Here is a 19,907-nt window from a genome sequence, read left to right as displayed (position 1 = left end):
CACACAAGGATGGACTTACAGGGTTGATACTGAGCACAATTCACAAAGTGCCATGACATTGTAGAATGAATGCTGAGCCGTATTATTAAACTTACAGAACAGCTGTAAACAGTGATGACGATAGTGATGTGTTACTATTCAACAGATCCTTTGAGCTGGGTGACATTTCATTGTTATCCATTTCTCCTAAAAATTACCTGAGGTTTACACCCGTGCTTCTATTCATGAACAGCACATGTTGAAAAGGTGATGTAACTTGCTTATTTTGGGGGGGAGAAATGTTCTCAATGATCACACAAATTTGCATGCCCATATACTGCTGCATATATTTTGAAACTCATTGTTTCTGTAAATACAGTTCACTGATCAACTGAGAATGATGAAGTAAATTACATTGAAGTGGTGGTGATAAGCATGTCAGTCAACAAAATAAATAAAGATATTTCTATTGTGTGTAATGAGTGATAATCTCAAAGATTTCATCAAGCATACATCAATTACACAAATATGATTAACTCAGATGTATTCACATTCTGTATCCATTCAGGAAAATGGTCAAGAAGTCTCTTGTTGCTGGGCTGGTGGTCTTGCTTGTGGCTGCAGTTGTTTTTTTCATGGGTGTGTATTTGGTGATCGGAAACAGGACACTCGCTGGATCCTCGGGTCATTTCTACTCGAAAGCAGCAGTGGCAGCAGATGCAGGGAAGTGCTCTGAGGTTGGGAGGTAAGAGTCCAAAGATCCAGAGTTTCCTTGCATGCCATTGAACGTCACTTACACACCCAGCTTTCTTTATGTTTGCAGGGACATCTTAAAGCGCAATGGTTCAGCAGTTGATGCTTCTATTGCTGCTCTGTTGTGTATCGGGCTGTTTAACGCACACAGCATGGGCATTGGAGGGGGGCTGTTCTTCACCATATACAATGCGGCAACAGGTAAAACACTGACATTTATGCATTCAGCTGATGCTTTCCTGGGGATCGAATCCATGACCTTTGCGTTGCCTTCAGTGAACACGTTGAATTAAATGTAAAAGATACTCCAATAATCTTCGAAAAATCATTTAAACTGCAGGGCTCCACAAAATGTACATCCCTTTCTAGTAAGCCTGACACTGAAGGACATGCTTTAGGAATTAAATATGACGCAGAGGTTATTTGCCATTCAGCAGATACTTGTCATGCAAAGTGACTTACAGCACATTAATTGATTTGACATGCCTAAGAGCAACCTGGGGTCAAGTGCCTAGAAAAAGGGCACATGGTTTGACTCAACATCATAGTGACCACAAATCTTGCGTCACTCTTAGTAAATGTCAGCAAATGACGTGTATAACCACTGCCTCATTAGGTGAAGCTAACAAGATTAAACAACACTTTATGGTGACTCACAAGGCTTAATGTTTTAGTAATTTATAGTCTTCATAAACAACATTTAAAATGACACAGTCTTGATAATGAAATAAATAAATTCCATGTTTTTGTCCACAGGAAAGGTGGAGACAATTGATGCCAGAGAAACTGCTCCAATGAACGCTTCAGAGGACATGTTTGGCAATAACACCCAGCTGTCACGAAAAGGTATCTTTACCATTAAAGGGATAGTTCACTTTGAAATAAAATTTTGGTATGTTTTAGCTTACCTCAAGGGCATCCAAGATGTAGGTGTCTTTTTTTCCGCAGTAGTTTCAATTTTTATATTTTTAGGTCAAACCGTTCTTGTCTGTCAGTCGTATAATGCAGGTCTATGGTCACTGTCTCAAAGAGCATGCACAGAGTCCAAATTAAAACAATTCCCCATCGTACAAATTAAACAATTCCCCATCGTAAGTACACATTGATGGCCTAAGACACGAAACGAGCGGTTTGTGTGAGAAAACGAACAGTATTTATATCATTGTTACCTCTTGAACACAACCGCGTCCAAGTGATCTGAGGGCGCGGGCGGGTATAGATATATACACTAGATGTCGCCTTGGCTACTGCAGTTCATTGGAACGAAACTGTAGCCAAGGCGGCATCTAGTGTATATATATATACCCGCCCGCGCCCTCAGATCACTTTGACGCGGTTGTGTTCAAGAGGTAACAACGATATAAATACTGTTCGTTTCAAAGTGAACTATCCCTTTAACATTACCATAACGTATCACCAAGTCCAGCCTCCATTCTGTATTATAATTGCGTTACTTAGTTGCTTTTTATGGAAAGAAATGAATACATTACGTTACTCTTTTTACACGTACACTTTACATTTTACACTTTTTCTCACCTGGACTGGGTTTGATTTTTGGAAAATGTGAAAACCAAAAGTGAAATGACGCAAGAGAAGACAGTTCAACACTCTTACTTCAGCAATAAAACATTTAAATAAATAAAACACAAATGTGATTTGTTTTCTGCATGTTTTTTTTAAGACATAGGCTTAATAATACAAATTTATGCCAAACTACACTACGGATAAAAGGTTTGGGGTTGGTAAGATTTTTTAATGCTTTTGAAAGAAGCCTCGTAAAAACAGTAACACTGTGAAATATGATTACAATTTTAAATCATTCTAATATTACGATTTGGTGTTCAAGAAACATTTCTTGTCATTATCAATGTTGAAGACAGTCGTGCTATAATAAAAAATCTGACAAAAAATTCATCAGAAACTGTAATAGGATTCTTTGATGAATATAAGTACAAAAGAACAGCAGTTATTTGAAATATAAATCTTTTTTAAACAAATGTCTTTACTGTCAATTTTGATCAATTTATTGAATCCTTTCTGAATAAAAGTATTAATTTCTTTGACCTTATTGCAGTTCTGGCCCTTGAATGATGAAAACACTGTACTGTGTCTTGTTTGAACGGCAGGAGGGTTGTCCATCGCCATACCAGGAGAAATCCGTGGTTACGAGATGGCGCACACAAGGCATGGGAGACTTCCATGGAGGGAACTGTTTCAGCCCAGTATAGAACTGGCACGCAATGGTTTTCCAATTGGCAAGTCCTTGGCCAATGCCATTGCAAAAAACAAAGAATCAATTCTGAGTGACGTGATGTTGTGGTAAGGATTTATCTTTTGGATGTTATACAGAAACAGGGCAATCTGTGAGAAAAATCTACTTATCATGGCACATTGAGTATCTCAGTGTCAAGTTATAAGTGTAGCAAGGTTTACGGTTGTGTACTGTTCATGCTGCATCATACATTATTAATTCTACTGATATTAAACACATAACTAATCTAACTCGCCACACTCTATAAACACTGCCTCTGCTAGTAGTTTTAATGAAATCATATTGATCTTGTCCTCTCTCTGTGTTCCAGTGAAGTGTTTTGTGACTCAAACAGAAACCTCCTGAAGGAAAATGATATCATTCGATATCTCAAACTCGCTGACACCTATGAGAGGATAGCGGAAGAAGGGCCGGATGTTTTTTACAACGGATCTATGGCCCAGAATATAGTGGATGATATCCAGGCTGCAGGTCACTTCATACTTTCTTTGTTTAACCCATTTTTCATGCCTTAAAGGTCATCTGACCTCATTTGAATAATATATGCAAATCAATCTGTCACTACAGGAGGGATTATAACACTTGAGGACCTAATGGAATATAAGCCAGTGTTAAATGAGACCCCGTTGAAGTTAACTGTGGGGGAGTACACCATTAATATTCCTGATGCTCCATCCAGTGGACCTGTACTCGCTCTGATTCTTAACATAGTGGATGGTGAGTCTTTGTGCATGCTTGCATCAATGAGATGGATGGATTGTTCTTTACAACATATTTAAGCGTTTAGAGATTATGTTCAAACATTTGATAGATGACTGAGTTATGGATAACTATGAGAGAACATGTTGTTCGTTGAGCAGGACTTGAGTACCCGATTATGTAATAATCCTTCATCACCCCAGACATATATTAACTCACTCAGAGACGCTACGTCAGAGTGCAGTCTTCATTGAGTAATTACAGGATTACACAAAAGAGCTTCATTCATGAGGGCGAACAGCATCATGTTATGCATTACGAAAGAACGTACTGCACATTTTGCACAATAATGATTACTGATTATTACAAAATAAACGTCAACAATGCGAGCAGGATAAGATCTTGTATCACCCTGTGGGGGTTTTTACATTTAAAGACCCAGGACCAGATATGATGAATGAAGACCAGAAGTCAATAAATGAAAGAAAATTTGGTAACACTTTATTTCAATAGTGTACTTTAGACATTCTAATAACTATAAGTAACTTTGCAAGTCAACTAACTGTCATTAGAATATTAGTAGACTGTCTGCTTAATATATGCTAACAATTTATTTTGTTTGTCCCTAACAGACATTCTGCTGACTAACTTAGCAACTACAAGTCAACTTATTCTCCTAACCCAAAACCTAACACCTAACCCTAACCTTACAGTCTACTGACAGTCTACTACAGCCTACTAATACTCTAATGAGAGTTAGTTGACATGTAGTTGAAAAGTTACTTATAGTTAATAGAATGTCTTAAGTGCACCATCGAAATAAAGTGTAACCCAATGTAGCAGTTGCTTTGGATAAAAGTGTTTGCCAAATTTATAAATGTAAATTAAATCTTTATTTAGAGTTTAAATTATTTTGTAATCAGACTTGCATATTATCTTTTTTTTAAAAGTCCATCATGATATACAAGACAAGCATCCAACTCAATAATGTTTCAAAAATATGAAACTGCATTTTCACTGCAATCTATGAAAGATATTCAAGATGGCAGTGCCAGTTTTGTTTACATGAAACAAGAGAAACGAATGGACTGACACACAGCAATGCCACTGACGATGGAGAATATTAGAAAATATCTAACTGCAGAATTCCGTATTCCAGAGAGCCGTGTAACTATAATACAGGATGTTTCTGCATTCCACTGTGCTGCTTTTCCATAGTTTATCTATGTAAATATATATTTTTCTATGTATCAACCTCTTTTAACTTAAACGCTACATTTTTAGAACACAAATGCAATGGTCAAACACGTCCATTTAGTGTATGTTTACATAGAACAGTGGAAAAGAATCACAGACTTACTGAATTGTGTAAGCAAAGTAAATGTTTGCGTTTTGATCTTATGGAAATGTATTACAGTAATTATTCACATCAAGCATTCAACTCTCATTTTCTAGGTTACAACTTCTCAAACAGCAGTGTGTCCACAGCAGAGATGAAGACTTTGACATATCACCGCATCGTAGAGGCATTTCGTTTTGCTTATGCCAAGAGGAGTAAACTGGGAGACCCGCGTTACCTCAACATTACTGACGTGAGTGCAAATATTTTGTAAATATTTAGATTTTTTTTGTGTGTGTGTGCTTTACACAAGGAGTTATGGGAATTAAAGCAACCCGATCTCATGCAATTTTACTCAAGATCTGTGAAGTGGTTTAAAGAGTCCTTTTATTGTCTCTATATTTTCCCAAGGCCTCTAACTGTTCCGATTTCATGCACCTACGAGTTCAATGGCCTCTTGTAAATCTCTTTTCAATTATCTCCTTTCCCAGCTCATCCAAAACATGACCTCAGACTACTTTGCAGACAACATTAGGAGTAAAATCACCGATGACACCACTCACCCAGACACCTACTACGATCCCGAGTACTTTGTGCCCGATGACCACGGCACGGCTCACCTGTCAGTCATCGCAGAGGATGGGAGCGCGGTGGCGGCCACCAGCACCATCAACCTTTAGTAAGAGGAAAAAAGGGCACTAGACCTATGTTTCTCACTTTATTTATTTTTAAAAACACTGTTCCTCTAACAATATTTATATAGTCTGCTCTCAAATGTTAGTCTGGAAACATGAGAAAGAAAAATATGATGTTTTTGGTGTAAAAAAAAACATTTTAAGTGGACCTCAGGGGGAAACGCTATATTTGCGTTCTCTTCATTTTGATCCGATTATCTTGATCTTTCTTCTTTTCTCCCAGTTTCGGCTCTAAGGTGATGTCACGCTCAACTGGGATTATCTTTAATGATGAGATGGATGATTTCAGCTCCCCTTACATTACCAATGGCTTTGGGGTTCCCCCTTCACCCAACAACTTCATTCAGCCAGGTGTCTTGTGTTTTACAGCCTAAAATAAATGAAAAAATGAAACCCCTTTTTATTTCTATAGACACACTGGTCTAATGAAAACATGTATTAACATACTACTTTTGTCTTTTGACAAGGTAAAAGACCACTTTCATCGATGTGCCCCACGATAATATTTGACAAACACAACAGAGTCAAAATGGTGGTTGGAGCCTCTGGTGGGACAAAAATCACCACAGCAACTGCTCTGGTAACCACAAACATCAAAATGTTTAATATATGTATATCCAATATATATATGAGCAATATCACTCGAGTAGCAGTGATATGGCTGTATATCAGCACGGCTGTGATTCGGCCGTAGGCACAAACTTTGAAGGAACAAACTGATTTTTTTGGATATAATATTATGGACATCGAACTGAAGAACGTATGCTATATCAGATGCAGGTAATACACTCATTTGGCCGATCTCTCTCTCTCATAATACCATAATACTGCATTCTACATAATACAAGCTTCAATGAAGCGACTCAATGTTCCTTCATTAGTTCTAAAGTGACGTTTTAGAATTAGTAATGGGGGCTTGGGCTCAATTGTTAAAGTGGTGGTTACCCTTACGAAAAATAAGTTTATTCAAGTGTTCTATTAGTATACTTCTTTTCAACTAAAAAGAAGAAAGCATACTTTCAGTCTACATTTTATATACTTCTCAAAAATATACTTTATGTGACCCCGCCCCCGGGAACACGTCCATGTTGAGAAGAGGAAGAGTTGTTGTAGTAGTGCACATTTGTGAGTCTGCTCAAGCTGTCGCATCCGTCTTTTCACATGCAATACAGTATTTAACACAAATGCAATAGCTTGTCACTCTGTAGGAATCTTACAACAGTTTCCACACGAGCGATTTATAGATTATCATGACAGAATATGCTAATCAATGACTTTAAGATTTTTAACTCCACATCAGCAACATAAATTCATCAACTGACCATTCAGAAACGTCCTGTTGCATTATGCATGTTGTCACTTCTTCTTGAGTCTCTCCATCATTGTCCGACTCCAGTTTAAACATAAATGGCAGAACAGTTTCTGATATTTTAGTGCTTGTCTGCGTGAGGTAATCGGAGCTGCTCATTTGCATTTAAAGGGACACACACGAAATGACGAGTTTTTACTGAACCTCAAAAAGTGACAATTTTAACATGCTGTAAAAATTATCTGTGGGGTATTTTGAGCTAAAACCTCACATACACACTCTGGGGACAACAGAGACTTATTTTACATATTGTAAAAAGGGGCATTATACCACTCCGTTAAACTATCAACTTGAGATTTGAATCCATGGCGGAAGGAAGTAGTTCGGCACAAAACGTTTTTAAAGAGACTCCGTTGCTGTTTCTTATTTACTCACGTGTGCCATCGAACTGTTGTATTCGCAATATCACACTCATAAAGCTGTGCGAAATGTCTGTATATCAGCATGCTGTGATTGTAAAAGAACTCTCTCGAACAGATCACTCTCGAAAAGTAATATATCATAAGTATATATCAAAAGTATATCACATAAGTGCTGATATACAGCCATATCGCACTGCTACTCGAGTGAGATATATGTTTAAGGATGCAAGTGCAAAAATGCAGCAGTGTTTCCCAGCCATGGCTTTGAATGTCTCCCTTTACTTTCTCCCTTATAACACTTATTTCACCTCTCCCAGGTGATCCTGAACTCACTGTTCTTTCACTACGATCTGAAGAAATCAGTTACAGAGCCCAGAGTCCACAACCAACTCAACCCCAACATGACAGTTGTGGAACAGGACTTTGAGCAGGTAGGTTTCTGCACTTGACCACTGAACTTTCTTAATTTAAGTCATGATAAAACCGTTCATTAACTGTGTGACATGATTCTGCAGAGTGTTCTTGATGGCTTGGCTCAGAAGAATCATGTAACGGAGCTGCTGAGGACACCAGGAGCAGTAGTGCAGGCCGTAGTGCGACAAGGGGACAAACTCTTCGCTGAATCTGATCCTAGGAAAGGCGGGTATCCTGCGGGATACTGAACACCACTCTCTTTCGCCCCTCTCACATTTTGTGGACCTTCGGTCATTGGTGACTCAATCAAGAACCAGGAAAACAAATATACACATTCAAAAGCAATACACCTCTCAGTCCAACAATCAACATGGACCACAATGCACAAGGTTGCACAAAGACTCCCTGTATTTATTAACTTTTCTTTTTGATGGGAAAATGTTTCATCGGTATCAATAGTGCCTAACCTTCATATTGAACGGTCTATGGTTTCACCAAGCTTATTTATTCCTTTTGTGTGTAGAAAAGAGTATTGATTATCAGTATGTGGGGGTCCTTAGGTACCTGATTCCATTGTACAGGTTCTTTGTTGTGTAATGGAGGTTTTTTGGTTAATGGACATGGGGTCAATGTTGAGAGTGCTCCAAAATGAGGATGTGCGACCCTTGTTCAAGTCAGGGAAATAAGTATGAAATTAAAATATTACAGGTATTTATTGAACATCATGCTGACTGCCTGGGACTGAGTTTCTTCCCAGCTAACAGGGAATCTACTTAGAACTTTGGCTTACGTTCTGGCAAGGTTCTCCACTAACGTTCATAACATTCTCAAAACGTTAGCTCAAAACATTAATACATTGATCATGGAACTTTGTTTTCTGTAACGTTCTAGTTGGACATTTAAAAACTGGACAGTTTGAACGTTCAGAGAACATTCAGAAATAAAGTAAATGTTAGCAAAACGTTCTTAGAACATATTTGTGTTAGCTAATTTTTAAAGGTATAGTTCCCCCCAAAATGAATATTCATGATGACTAGAGATTTCAAGCTTCAAAAATGGTGGACAATATGACTTGTATATATAAAATTGATGACTAGAGATTTCAAGCTTCAAAAATGGTGGACAGTATGACTTGTATTTGTTGTATACAACTTGTATAAGTTGGAAAACCATTTTATTTTTTGGGTGAACTACCTCTTTAAGCTTTTATTTTTCATGGTAGACACACACTGGATAACAAGACACTGCTAAAATGTGTGAGGAAACTTACTATCTATAAGCTGAATGTTCGATTAAAGCAGCAACCAATATATTCATCTTTAAATAGTGAACTGGAATGATATTGTTCTTATGGTGAGGAGAAGCTGTTATTGATATAGCCATTCATAAGTAAAATCCTGGGAGAATAGCATGCAAGGCATCAGATTACCTCATTGGACATGTTACTCCGTATACAGCCATTCTCTCCCGAGATGACTTTCGTAATGTGAAAAGTGAACGACAATAACAACTGTTTTTCTGTTATGAATAAATGACTTGTGTAAATGAAACAGACCTGAATACATTATTTTCACTTCAGGTCTGAATGTTACATTAGAAGTCTGCAAGGCAATATAAAATGTAACATTGTGTAAATAACTTAAAAACATTTAAATCAGGCCATGAAAAAGGTTATTAAGAGATACCCAGGTCCATCATAACAACATCTAATATTAAACGTGTGTAGAGATATTCATCAGAAGTCCCTGTTATTATCTAATGTTAGTCTGATTTTATGTTGAATTACATTTTGAGCAATCACTAGACTGTTGAACGTTGTATGTTTTTGTCACCAAATCATAAAACTGCAATATCATGCTGTACAATGTATATCACATTCAAGCTATTTTATGAAGCTAGATGTTAATGTATATCATGAAATTACACTGTGGTGGAAATGTAAAGTGCCTTCTGACAAATAAAATACATTTGTGTATATATTTTTTAAACATCCACTGTCCTCTGGCTGTTTCTATGCTGTTAATTAAACTGTTTTGGACCGATAGATGTTTGCCGTCGCATTCATAAGTGTTCGTATAAATATTTGAAGAGCTAATTACTAAATAATGCAAGCTGTATTTATGAAACAGTGCCATTTGAACCAGCTCTGAGGCAAAAACATGTTTTGAAAATTGAAAGGCATGATAGCCTTTAATTATCGCATGCCCAGTCAGCAGCAACACACAGGAATACATACATTTTTCTAAAGGTAGAAGAGCAAACTTCTTTGAAAGAATGATAAAAATCAAGTAAACAAGATTTAACCTATGAACTAAAGAAAATCTGGTTTTAAAGTGTTAGGGGTTAACAGTTTAGGACCCAAGGACCAGATGTTTGAAAGAAGACCCGGAGTCAGAATTATAATAAATTGAAGAAAAGTTTTACTGAAGATAGTTCGCAGTTTCATCAGCAGAAGTCAGCTCACACAGGAGTTCGTAGGCCGCCCCCCTTACAGTTACAAAGATCACAGCAGTTATACCATTTTCAAGGTCTAAGCTACGTCCTTGCTTCAGGTTGAGTGATTCTCATTGGCTAAGAAAAAGATAAACTTAGTAATTTTCCACACATATACAGATAGACTGAAGCATATCTCCATCGATTATGCAGCTGGCACTCAGACCCCGAAGTTAGGCACGTCGTGACCTTCCAGGTCGCAGATTTGGGTTGCTTGGTGCCAGCATGTCCCGAACAACAACTCAGTCAATCTCCAACAATGCCAGTCGTTCCTTAAAGGGATAGTTCACTTTGAAATTAAATTTAGGTATGTTTTAGCTTACCTCAAGGGCATCCAAGATGTAGGTGTCTTTTTTTCCGCAGTAGTTTCAATTTTGATAGTTTTAGGTCAAACCGTTCTTGTCTGTGCATGCTCTTTGAGACAGTGACCATAGACCTGCATTATACGTCTGACAGACAAGAACGGTTTGACCTAAAAATATCAAAATTGACACCTACATCTTGGATGCCCTTGAGGTAAGCTAAAACATACCAAAATTTTATTTCAAAGTGAACTATCCCTTTAACCTGTAAGCTAGAAGACTATCACACACACCGACACAGCTTTTCCAAGGTTGGATTTGGACAGGCTCTAACTATAAACAGGAGTCTCGTCTCAAAACATCAAGATAAGTTCTTTCTCTCAAGGATAGAAAACTTTAGTCTAAATGGAAAAAATAGGCTTTAACTGAGAAATGGTCCCTTAAACTATAGACTCCAATGACCCCTATGTGTTTTAACACGTTGAAGACCTTTCTCAAACGCAAAACATGTCCCTATTTCATTTCTGGAAGCCGGGCTAAATAAGCAAGCGCTGTTACTGCATTCAGATATCAAATACAGACATTAAAGAATACATGAAAAGAACATTTCAGTGATCACACTGGTAACTTCTATAACAAAGTAAAATCTCCAGAGAAGTCATTCAACTCATTTGATTTTTAGAAGGAAAAATATTGATTAATACCTTGATTATAATCACACATTGACATTACATATACATTGAAGCAGCAGTGGATTCCAATCCACCCCCTTCAAAAGGCCCTTAATAGCGGTGTAGTATAATTTCTGCATATCTAAACAGAACTGCAATTATTTACCTCATCCAGAATCAGGTATTAGTCTACTTTCAAAGTCTTCCTTTTGCATAGTAGTAGGGAAGTGTCCTATACATATGTGGCCATGTTGGACATGGACTGTTTTAATACAGGTCTCACACCTTACTTATGTTATTGGTCGGTCGGCCAGCTCCGTTATTATGTTCTGATTTGTAAACGATCAAGGTTTGTCATGGCTCCATTAGCTCCTGCTTGTAAGATGCCTTAATTACACACATCTTTATTCTTTGACATTTATTCAAATGTAATATCTATACGCTTTTTTTATAAAAAAAAAAAAAAAAAAAAAAAAAAAAAACTTGCCATGCTGCCTTATCAGCCGTACAAAGGTGCCTCACGAAACTGAAGTCGGACAGACTTCTGAGGCAACAATGTAATATAGAGCGAGCTTTGGTGGTGGTAACTTCGAAAATATTTAATTACTTAAATAGTAATATCTCTCTAGAAATGACATCAGAAGTGGAAAAACGTTGGTCAAACATGACACGACCAACCACAACTTCCAGACTTATTTTTTAAACCCAACTGTCACGGAATGGAAAGCACAGGATTGTGGGATATTAGGCAGCGAAAAATTAAGTATCAGGATACAGTAAGTGAAGCTAACAGTGGTTTTGGACATACCTCGACACCTTCATAACTTAGAATGCATCATCCGAAGGCAGCATTTTTTAAATTTTCACAGTAGCCTATTATTCAAACGTTAGGGGTCAGTAAGAAATTTATACTTTCATTACTTACATTGTTATAAAAATATCATATTCACATAAATGCTGTTTTTCTGACTTTCTTTTATTAAAGAATCCTGAAAAAAATGTCTGTTTTCAACATTGATAATAATAAGAAATGTCATAATATTTCAAAATATTACTTTTACTTTTGATCAAATAAATCCAGCCTTGGTGAGAATAAGAGACCTTACAAAACATTTAAAAAAAAATCATACCGACCAACTTTAGAACGGTAGCATATGTATATTTTTCTACAAAAGTGTATAACTTTTATTTGACATGTTTTTGTATCATACTGCAGTAGCAGCCTGTAAAACATGTAAGTGAAGTGCCTCGGGCTTTGTCTGTCTGTGATTTGCATATATTTCAATGTTGACTGTCCTCAGCAGGGAAAAGACAGAATAAAAATATTCAAGGAAGCATTCTTTTCCACAACAGCCCTGAAGCTACTCACTGACAGGAGTGTGGTCACCAGAGAATACTCATAACTCACTGGGGCTTTGTTAAGATTCATGAATGTTCCGTCAAAGAGTTTTCAGTGCGCACATTCATACTTTGAATGAGCTGAAAACTAAGAAAAATCCACTGATTGACACACAAAAGGCAATGTCCAACAGTTGACAGTTGTATTGTCCCAAAGCTGGCAGTTGCTGAGGGTGACTGTAAGTTTGGCCTGAGGAGAGATGATTCAGTATTCTACTGTCAGACAGGGAAGCCTCTGGCTTTTATATCTTCTCAGCTCCAGGATGGAAAGCATGAAGGAATGAGAATGAGAAAGATTGTGAGTACCAGCAGGCAGAATCAGGACTAAAGCTCCCCTGTGGACTTCAAATGGAAGTGACTGGGCTTTAGGCTTGCACAGACGGCAGGCTCTAAGGGTTTGCTGACTGACACTCAAGTTTTGCTAACTGCTTATGCCAAGCGATTACACGACAACGTTTATTTCTTGTGCTAAGGAAAAGCTAGAGCTCATAATGCTCTGTTTATCTTTCCAAACATGATGCCAAAAGCTAATGCAATCACTCACATTGTTCATAGCCTCCGATGGGATCTTGCTGTGCATTTTCATGTGAGTCAGACACATCCTATTTTCAGAGCTTTGTAAGTTAATTATAAAGAAATGCCGGGCGTCTTGCTGTGGAGACATCATTGGTGAGCAGCTGAGCTAAACATTCCCTTTGACCATCCATCTGCACACTTCAGAGCTACTGAGAGTTGCCAAGAACCTGTGACAGGCGGTCAGCAATCCACACAATCAATAATGTGACTGGAAGACTTTTTGAACAGACTGCATAGTCCTGTTGTACACCATTACAAATGTTCAGATATGGGGTTTTCAAGCAACATTCAAGTAAAAATAATCACAAAGATGTTATATTCAGGGCCCCTAGGCAATTCGGCCCTCCAAAAAGCTAATATTAGATAAGAATAGAACATACACTATAATGTATGATACTATAGTAAAAATGGTAGCATACACAACAACCCTTAAACATTCAAATATAGATTACCGCAGTAATATTTCACATATTAAATCTTTTCAGTACATTTAAAGTATTTTAAAGTTAGTTTTTTTTGTGGATATTCTAATGACATAAAAAGGTAAGATTTGAATTACTCCGATATCAGTTGTGAAATAATTAGCAATGACATGAAAAATGAAAAAAAAAAAATCACATTTTTCAACAAATGAGTTCATGTAAAACATCTGTTGTAGTTGGTACAAATGTTGCTTCATGTCTATTTGTTTTTACTTTCATAAACAAAATAAATATGAAAGAAATATATTGAACCTGAAAATAAAAAACTTGCAAAATGTTTGCTGGCGTTTTAAATTTTAGGAAAAAATTTGGGCGAGCAAGATAAAAAATAAATAAAATAAAAAAACAGTAAGATGTTTATGCTTACCAAGGGTGCCTTTATTTGATCAAATATACAGTAAAAAAAAAATATTGTGAAATATTATTATTATTGTGTTTTTTATTTAATATATTTTAATTAGAAATCATTCTGATATGTTGATTTGATGCTCAAAAATGTCTTATTACTAATGTTGAAAATGGCTGTGCATATTTTTCAGAATTATTTGATGAATATCAAGTTATATGTACTTTTACTATTATTTTAGATCACTTAAATTCATCTGCTGAATAAAAGTATTATTATTTTTTTTAAATCCTCCAGTATTGTATATTTAACCTTTCAGATGGCACAAATCAACTCATATTATACAAGTTTTGTAGTACACAGTGATTTTTTAAAAGTGTCCCTAAAGTAGTGTCGCACACTATGATAAAATAACATACTGTATACTGTGTATATATACACACTCACTCACACACATTTCATTCACAGTAAAATGTCAAAACTTCACATATTGACGGTGCTTGCTGTTATTTGTCAGTTTGTCATCCGCCCAGTGCACTTCATCCAAACACGGCACAGATGCATCAACAGAGTTGAGAGATCTGGTGTGAATTAGTCTCCAGCTGCACTCCAGGTCAATACCCTGCAGCTTTTCCATTTTTCCTCGAGTCAGATACAGCCTCTATGCAGTGGTTTTCCTTTGATACTGCATTAACCACATTATAAAACATCTGTGGGACTTTCACTTCGTGTCCAATCTTGTTAAGTGACTCCAAAACTATCTGAGGAAGAAAAGAGATGAAAGCGGCTTGAAAATTACACTTGATCCTTTACAAATTATTTACTACAGGGACATTTGTTTCTACTTACCTTGTCAAACAAGGGCTCAAATTTGAGGACGTTTTTGGAGTCCACAAACACCACAGGGGCGTTGATGGAATTTTGCAGTGTCTTGCCGAACCACAAGAAGTTCATGAGAGTCTAGCCAGAGGGGTTTCAGTCAGAGTTGGATTACTAAAGCACAATGCGTTAAATTTGTTCAGTTTAAGGGCCAGATTTACTAACAGCTTGCACCAGCGCAAACCCTTTTTAGCCGTTATAAAACTACTGTCAGGATTCACTAGGACACGCAAAGAAAAAAACGAGCGCTGAAAAGGTGTGGACAGGGTTATTTTTGCGGCTGACCTTATTGCACATACATTTATAGGTGTTTCCCTTTCAGACGCAACATTTATGGAAAGAGTATTTAAATGAATCATGCAACATGATTTACTAAGGTTTGTAGTAGTCCATTTACTGGTATTTGCGCCATTGTTTAAAGCGCAAATAGTATTCAATGGTATTCATAGTAGACAAAAAGTACCCAGAAGACCTTGTCAACACTTATGTTCAGTTAGTTTCTGTTTTCATGGACTTTTTGTTTGTTATTTTCAATCGCATGTGATTCTTTGTCTTAGTTTCCCGCCAGTCATCAGTTATCATGGACACTCATCTAATCATCACACCTGTTTGTTATCTCATTATCACTGTGTATTTTAGTTGCTGTTTCACCCTTCAGTTGTAGATTGTTGTTCATGTTTGAGTGTAGACATGCTGTTACTTTGCCTTCATCTTTGTGGATTACCTGAGTTTGTCATTAAAAGACCCTTTTGTTTATTGAAACCTTTTTGAACTCTCCTTCATCTCCGTAACAGAGCTACTACTTCTGCCAAGGTACTGAAATGTGCTTTCGATGGACACTTAAAAGGGATAGTTCACTTTGAAATAAAATTTTGGTATGTTTTAGCTTACCTCAAGGGCATCCAAGATGTAGGTGTCATTTTTCCGCAGTAGTTTCAATTTTGATATTTTTAGGTCAAACCGTTCTTGTCTTTCAGTCGTATAATGCAGGTCTATGGTCACTGTCTCAAAGAGCATGCACAGAGTCGAAATTAAAACAATTCCCCATCGTCCAAATTAAACAATTCCCCATCGTAAGTACACATTGATGGCCTAAGACACGAAACGAGCGGTTTGTGTGAGAAAAGAACAGTGTTTATATCGTTTATACCTCTTGTAACACAGCCACGTCCAAGTGATCTGAGGGCAAGCGCGTGCTTCCTGCTGTGTGACGTGTGCGCAGACTGGTGCATAGATACTGGTGCGTGTATATATACACTAGATGTCGCCTTGGCTACCGCAGTTCATTGGAACGAATGTCTTTAAGGCGACATCTAGTGTATATATTTCTATGCACCAGTCTGCGCACACGTCACACAGCAGGAAGCGCCCGCGCCCTCAGATCACTTGGACGTGGCTGTGTTATAAGAGGTATAAACGATATAAGTTCGTTTTCTCACACAAACCGCTTGTTTCGTGTCTTAGGCCATCAATGTGTACTTACGATGGGAAATTGTTTAATTTGGACGATGGGGAATTGTTTTAATTTGGACTCTGTGCATGCTCTTTGAGACAGTGACCATAGACCTATAGCCTGGGTGCCAGCCCGAACCCCGCCCACAATATTTTTTGGTCGGGAAGTTCGGTCTGGACTCGCTCCGTTGAGGAGCTATTATGCCCGAACAAAAATTGTTCGGACCAATCAAATTGTCAGGGCGGGCTTTATACGAAGATGGACAGATAAGCAACGGTAACGTCATCATCCACGTCATCAACGAGCGCTTGGGTTGAATTCAGATGACTGCCGCTGAAGAATTGAGATTTCACGAGTTCACGCTTACAAATAAGTCAGATAGAATAAATGCATATTTGGCGTGCTGTCCGAGGAGAGGCTTCGGGCTCAGTATTCGGCCCGAACACAAAGTACTCCCCCCGTATTCCTGGCTGTGGAAGAACAAGCCAAGAGTGAGTGCAGGGATGCTGAAAATTGTCATGCTAGGTGAGTTGACCGAGTGAATAAAAATATGCTTTCCTCTCATGCTGATAGACGGTTGATTGGATTGATTATTTGAATGTGCTCCTCCTGAAATTTGTTTATAAAACATCATGTGTAGATTCTGCCATCGCGTCTGTTATAGAAGATATCGACAGCGCATTAATTTTAAAAGAGGAACAGAGAACCGCGATCGGAAACATGAATGAAAAACATACGTCACTTACTCCGTTGCTCTGATTGGTTGAAGGTCCAACCAATTGAGTGCAGAGGAAATCTTTTTCCTGGTTCGGTTGAAACACGCCCCACAATCAAAGCTCAATGGAGAAGTATCAGACTCACATTCTGACTAGAATTGAGTATGACGACGTCAGGCTAATAGACCTGCATTATATGACTGACAGACAAGAACGGTTTGACCTAAAAATATCAAAATTGAAACTACTGCGGAAAAAAAGACACCTACATCTTGGATGCCCTTGAGGTAAGCTAAAACATACCAAAATTTTTATCCCTTTAACTCTCCTGTGAGGCCACGGGGGAGGAGTTGTGAATGGCAGTTAAGCGACGCAACTAATGCCGTAGGTCACATGATGACAGTGACAACATGGATGGATGTAGTATACCAGAATTTCATTCATACTACGCACATTCATTCTATATATAATTAACTTTTTTTAACGGTCACAAAGTAAGTTTCAAACCAAATGTAGTAGCCTACCTTCAGTACAGTATGTGATTGTAGAAGCAACACGTCTTAACTCATTTTACGCTTGGCATGACAGTGATAGTTGCTGTTAGGAGGAGGCACCGCACATAACAGAGTGTGTGGTTGAAGGGAGAGAATTTTCCCCACTTGCGTTCATTTATGTGGAATTCTAGAGGAAGATGCTATCCGAACATATAGCTTGCAAAGTTATTTTTAATTTGCTGTGTTCGATTACCCACACCTGATTATCATCGCCTCTGCTTGTTTTCAATCCAATTATCAACAGTCAGGTTCTGGAAGTAAAAACTCCATGGTGTCAACACACTCCAAAATAGCTCTTTAGTTCCATCCACTTCCATGAAGCACAGAAAATAATTTAATCCTATATATATCAAATAATTGAGTCAATCTCTCTATATGCTTTCAAAATACTTAAATGTTTGTATATACTTACATATTTTGCAATAAACTTAATGTATTGTTTTTATATATAATCAACATTTGTAAATGAGTAGTTTTATATTTCTCCATTTTAATTCGATTATGCTGTTTGCAATGGTTCATGGGATTGTAATTCTTTCTCTTATTAATACCGTTAAGTATACCGTCTTGTACTTTTGTCTGATTTTCAAACACGCTTCAAATCAATGTTTGTAGTGTTGTGATTCAACTCGTAGCTGATTGGCTTGGTTCATGGCTTATAACTCTTTAACAAAGACTTTTTTTAAATCCCAATGGAAAAAATGAATGGGGAAAAAATTACTTCTGGAACCAGCGCAGCTATAAAGGGGTGCTAATGCACATTGTCAGATCACCCGCCGAACTTTCCACTCCATTGACTCTTCTATGGGATCATGCTAATTTGCCCTGTTCAGAAAATCTGGCCCTGAAGTGCAGATTAAACTCACCAGCGCCACCCCGGTGGTGATCATACTGCCCCCTGAGGCTCCTATGACCATGATGTGTTTCTGAGATCGGGAGTAAAGGATCACGGGAGACATGGAGGAAGGCGGCTGCTCACCTTCACATAGAGACACACAGAACAGAAATTATACCACAAAAATATTCTACAAGTTAATCTTTATCGACAGCATTTGTATTTTCATTAAAGCAAGTACAAGAATTATTTCTTAATCCATGTATTATTTGAGCTGTGACGCGGTCTAAATCAACATTTTTGATGTTGGGATACTGCTCTACACCAAAAAAAGTGCAGGGATCTATTTTTACTTGGTCTAAGCTATAAAAATGACTTGTGTTGGTGCAACCTAATTTGATTTAGTCTGATTAAATGACATTTCAAATAAAACTAATTAGATGTTATCACATGAAGAATGCTTTAGGTTACCTAAATGTATAATGTTTAAGTCGTTTGGCTATATATATATTTTTTAAATTATGGAAGAGACAGAAAAGCTTATAATTATGTTTATATTATGTCTGATAAGCGATAAATGTCAGAGATTACAATTCTGTACTGTTTTGTCTAAATTAAAAATAACACACTAAAACTGACACCAATCATTTAAATATTGCAAGAAATTGTAGGCATCGCAACAAAAAAAGTACAGATTAAAAATGTATATGAATTTTGAGATTTGCTAAAGATTACATTAACTATTATTCAGAGTATAAACAATGTAAAAAAGATTTTTCGAAGGTGTAACTAAAACTAACTAACTATTTCAGTCTTTCTACTTCAGAAATTCCCATTTAATACAAGCCATTGGTTAAATTTACAAGCATTTTCTGAGTGAAAATATAATTTTTCACAATTTTTCTAAATGTAAAAATACAGGAAAATAGCATGCAGAGTTAAATATCCAATATCGTCTGATACGAAAAAAAAAAAAAAAAATGTAATATTGGTTGTTAACCAATTTGGTGCCGATATTGTGCATCCCTAAAAAACAGTGTATATCCACTTGTAAGTGTCCTCCTAATGCAACTGCAAATGCCGATAGAATGTTTACCAATACTGAAATATTCCATTAATTTTGGGAGCTGGATATGTCAGAAATCAGCCATCTGTGAAAGTTTACTAACCAGCATGAATCTGCTCTGTTTTTCCACAGAAGTCTGCAAGTTCATTATTGAGCAGGATGCCTGTTTTGGAGGAGAAAATTCTGGATCCAAATCTGAGAAACAAGAACAGTTAGTCAGTTTTGACACTTTCTAAAGTACCAATTTACTCCAG

General features: G+C 37.2%; 2 protein-coding genes across 2 annotated transcripts in view; one reads left to right on the top strand and one right to left on the bottom strand.

The window, feature by feature from the left end:
* ggt1a (gamma-glutamyltransferase 1a) overlaps nucleotides 1-8,606 on the top strand; it is a 33,816-nt gene extending 25,210 nt beyond the window's left edge. The window contains exons 2-13 of the mRNA XM_081349731.1: nucleotides 548-724; nucleotides 803-933; nucleotides 1,489-1,578; nucleotides 2,859-3,051; nucleotides 3,315-3,475; nucleotides 3,572-3,721; nucleotides 5,159-5,295; nucleotides 5,534-5,721; nucleotides 5,961-6,088; nucleotides 6,205-6,317; nucleotides 7,786-7,899; nucleotides 7,984-8,606. Coding sequence (XP_081205857.1) covers nucleotides 552-724; nucleotides 803-933; nucleotides 1,489-1,578; nucleotides 2,859-3,051; nucleotides 3,315-3,475; nucleotides 3,572-3,721; nucleotides 5,159-5,295; nucleotides 5,534-5,721; nucleotides 5,961-6,088; nucleotides 6,205-6,317; nucleotides 7,786-7,899; nucleotides 7,984-8,130 — 1,725 coding nt within the window. The 5' untranslated portion in view covers nucleotides 548-551 and the 3' untranslated portion in view covers nucleotides 8,131-8,606. The remainder of the gene's footprint in view (nucleotides 1-547; nucleotides 725-802; nucleotides 934-1,488; nucleotides 1,579-2,858; nucleotides 3,052-3,314; nucleotides 3,476-3,571; nucleotides 3,722-5,158; nucleotides 5,296-5,533; nucleotides 5,722-5,960; nucleotides 6,089-6,204; nucleotides 6,318-7,785; nucleotides 7,900-7,983) is intronic.
* Nucleotides 8,607-13,840: 5,234 nt separating this feature from the next.
* Nucleotides 13,841-19,907, bottom strand: part of ggt5a (gamma-glutamyltransferase 5a) — a 13,839-nt gene continuing 7,772 nt past the window's right edge. Inside the window, exons 9-12 of the mRNA XM_081348452.1 lie at nucleotides 19,757-19,848; nucleotides 18,619-18,731; nucleotides 15,000-15,110; nucleotides 13,841-14,911 (exon numbers count right to left, since the gene is read on the bottom strand). Coding sequence (XP_081204578.1) covers nucleotides 14,765-14,911; nucleotides 15,000-15,110; nucleotides 18,619-18,731; nucleotides 19,757-19,848 — 463 coding nt within the window. The 3' untranslated portion in view covers nucleotides 13,841-14,764. The remainder of the gene's footprint in view (nucleotides 14,912-14,999; nucleotides 15,111-18,618; nucleotides 18,732-19,756; nucleotides 19,849-19,907) is intronic.

The sequence above is a fragment of the Scardinius erythrophthalmus genome (assembly GCF_964197995.2).
Source record: "Scardinius erythrophthalmus genome assembly, chromosome: 20".
Taxonomy (NCBI): domain Eukaryota; kingdom Metazoa; phylum Chordata; class Actinopteri; order Cypriniformes; family Leuciscidae; genus Scardinius; species Scardinius erythrophthalmus.
The sequence above is the reverse complement of the archived record's forward strand: the minus strand, read 5'-3'. Positions and strand labels throughout refer to the sequence as shown.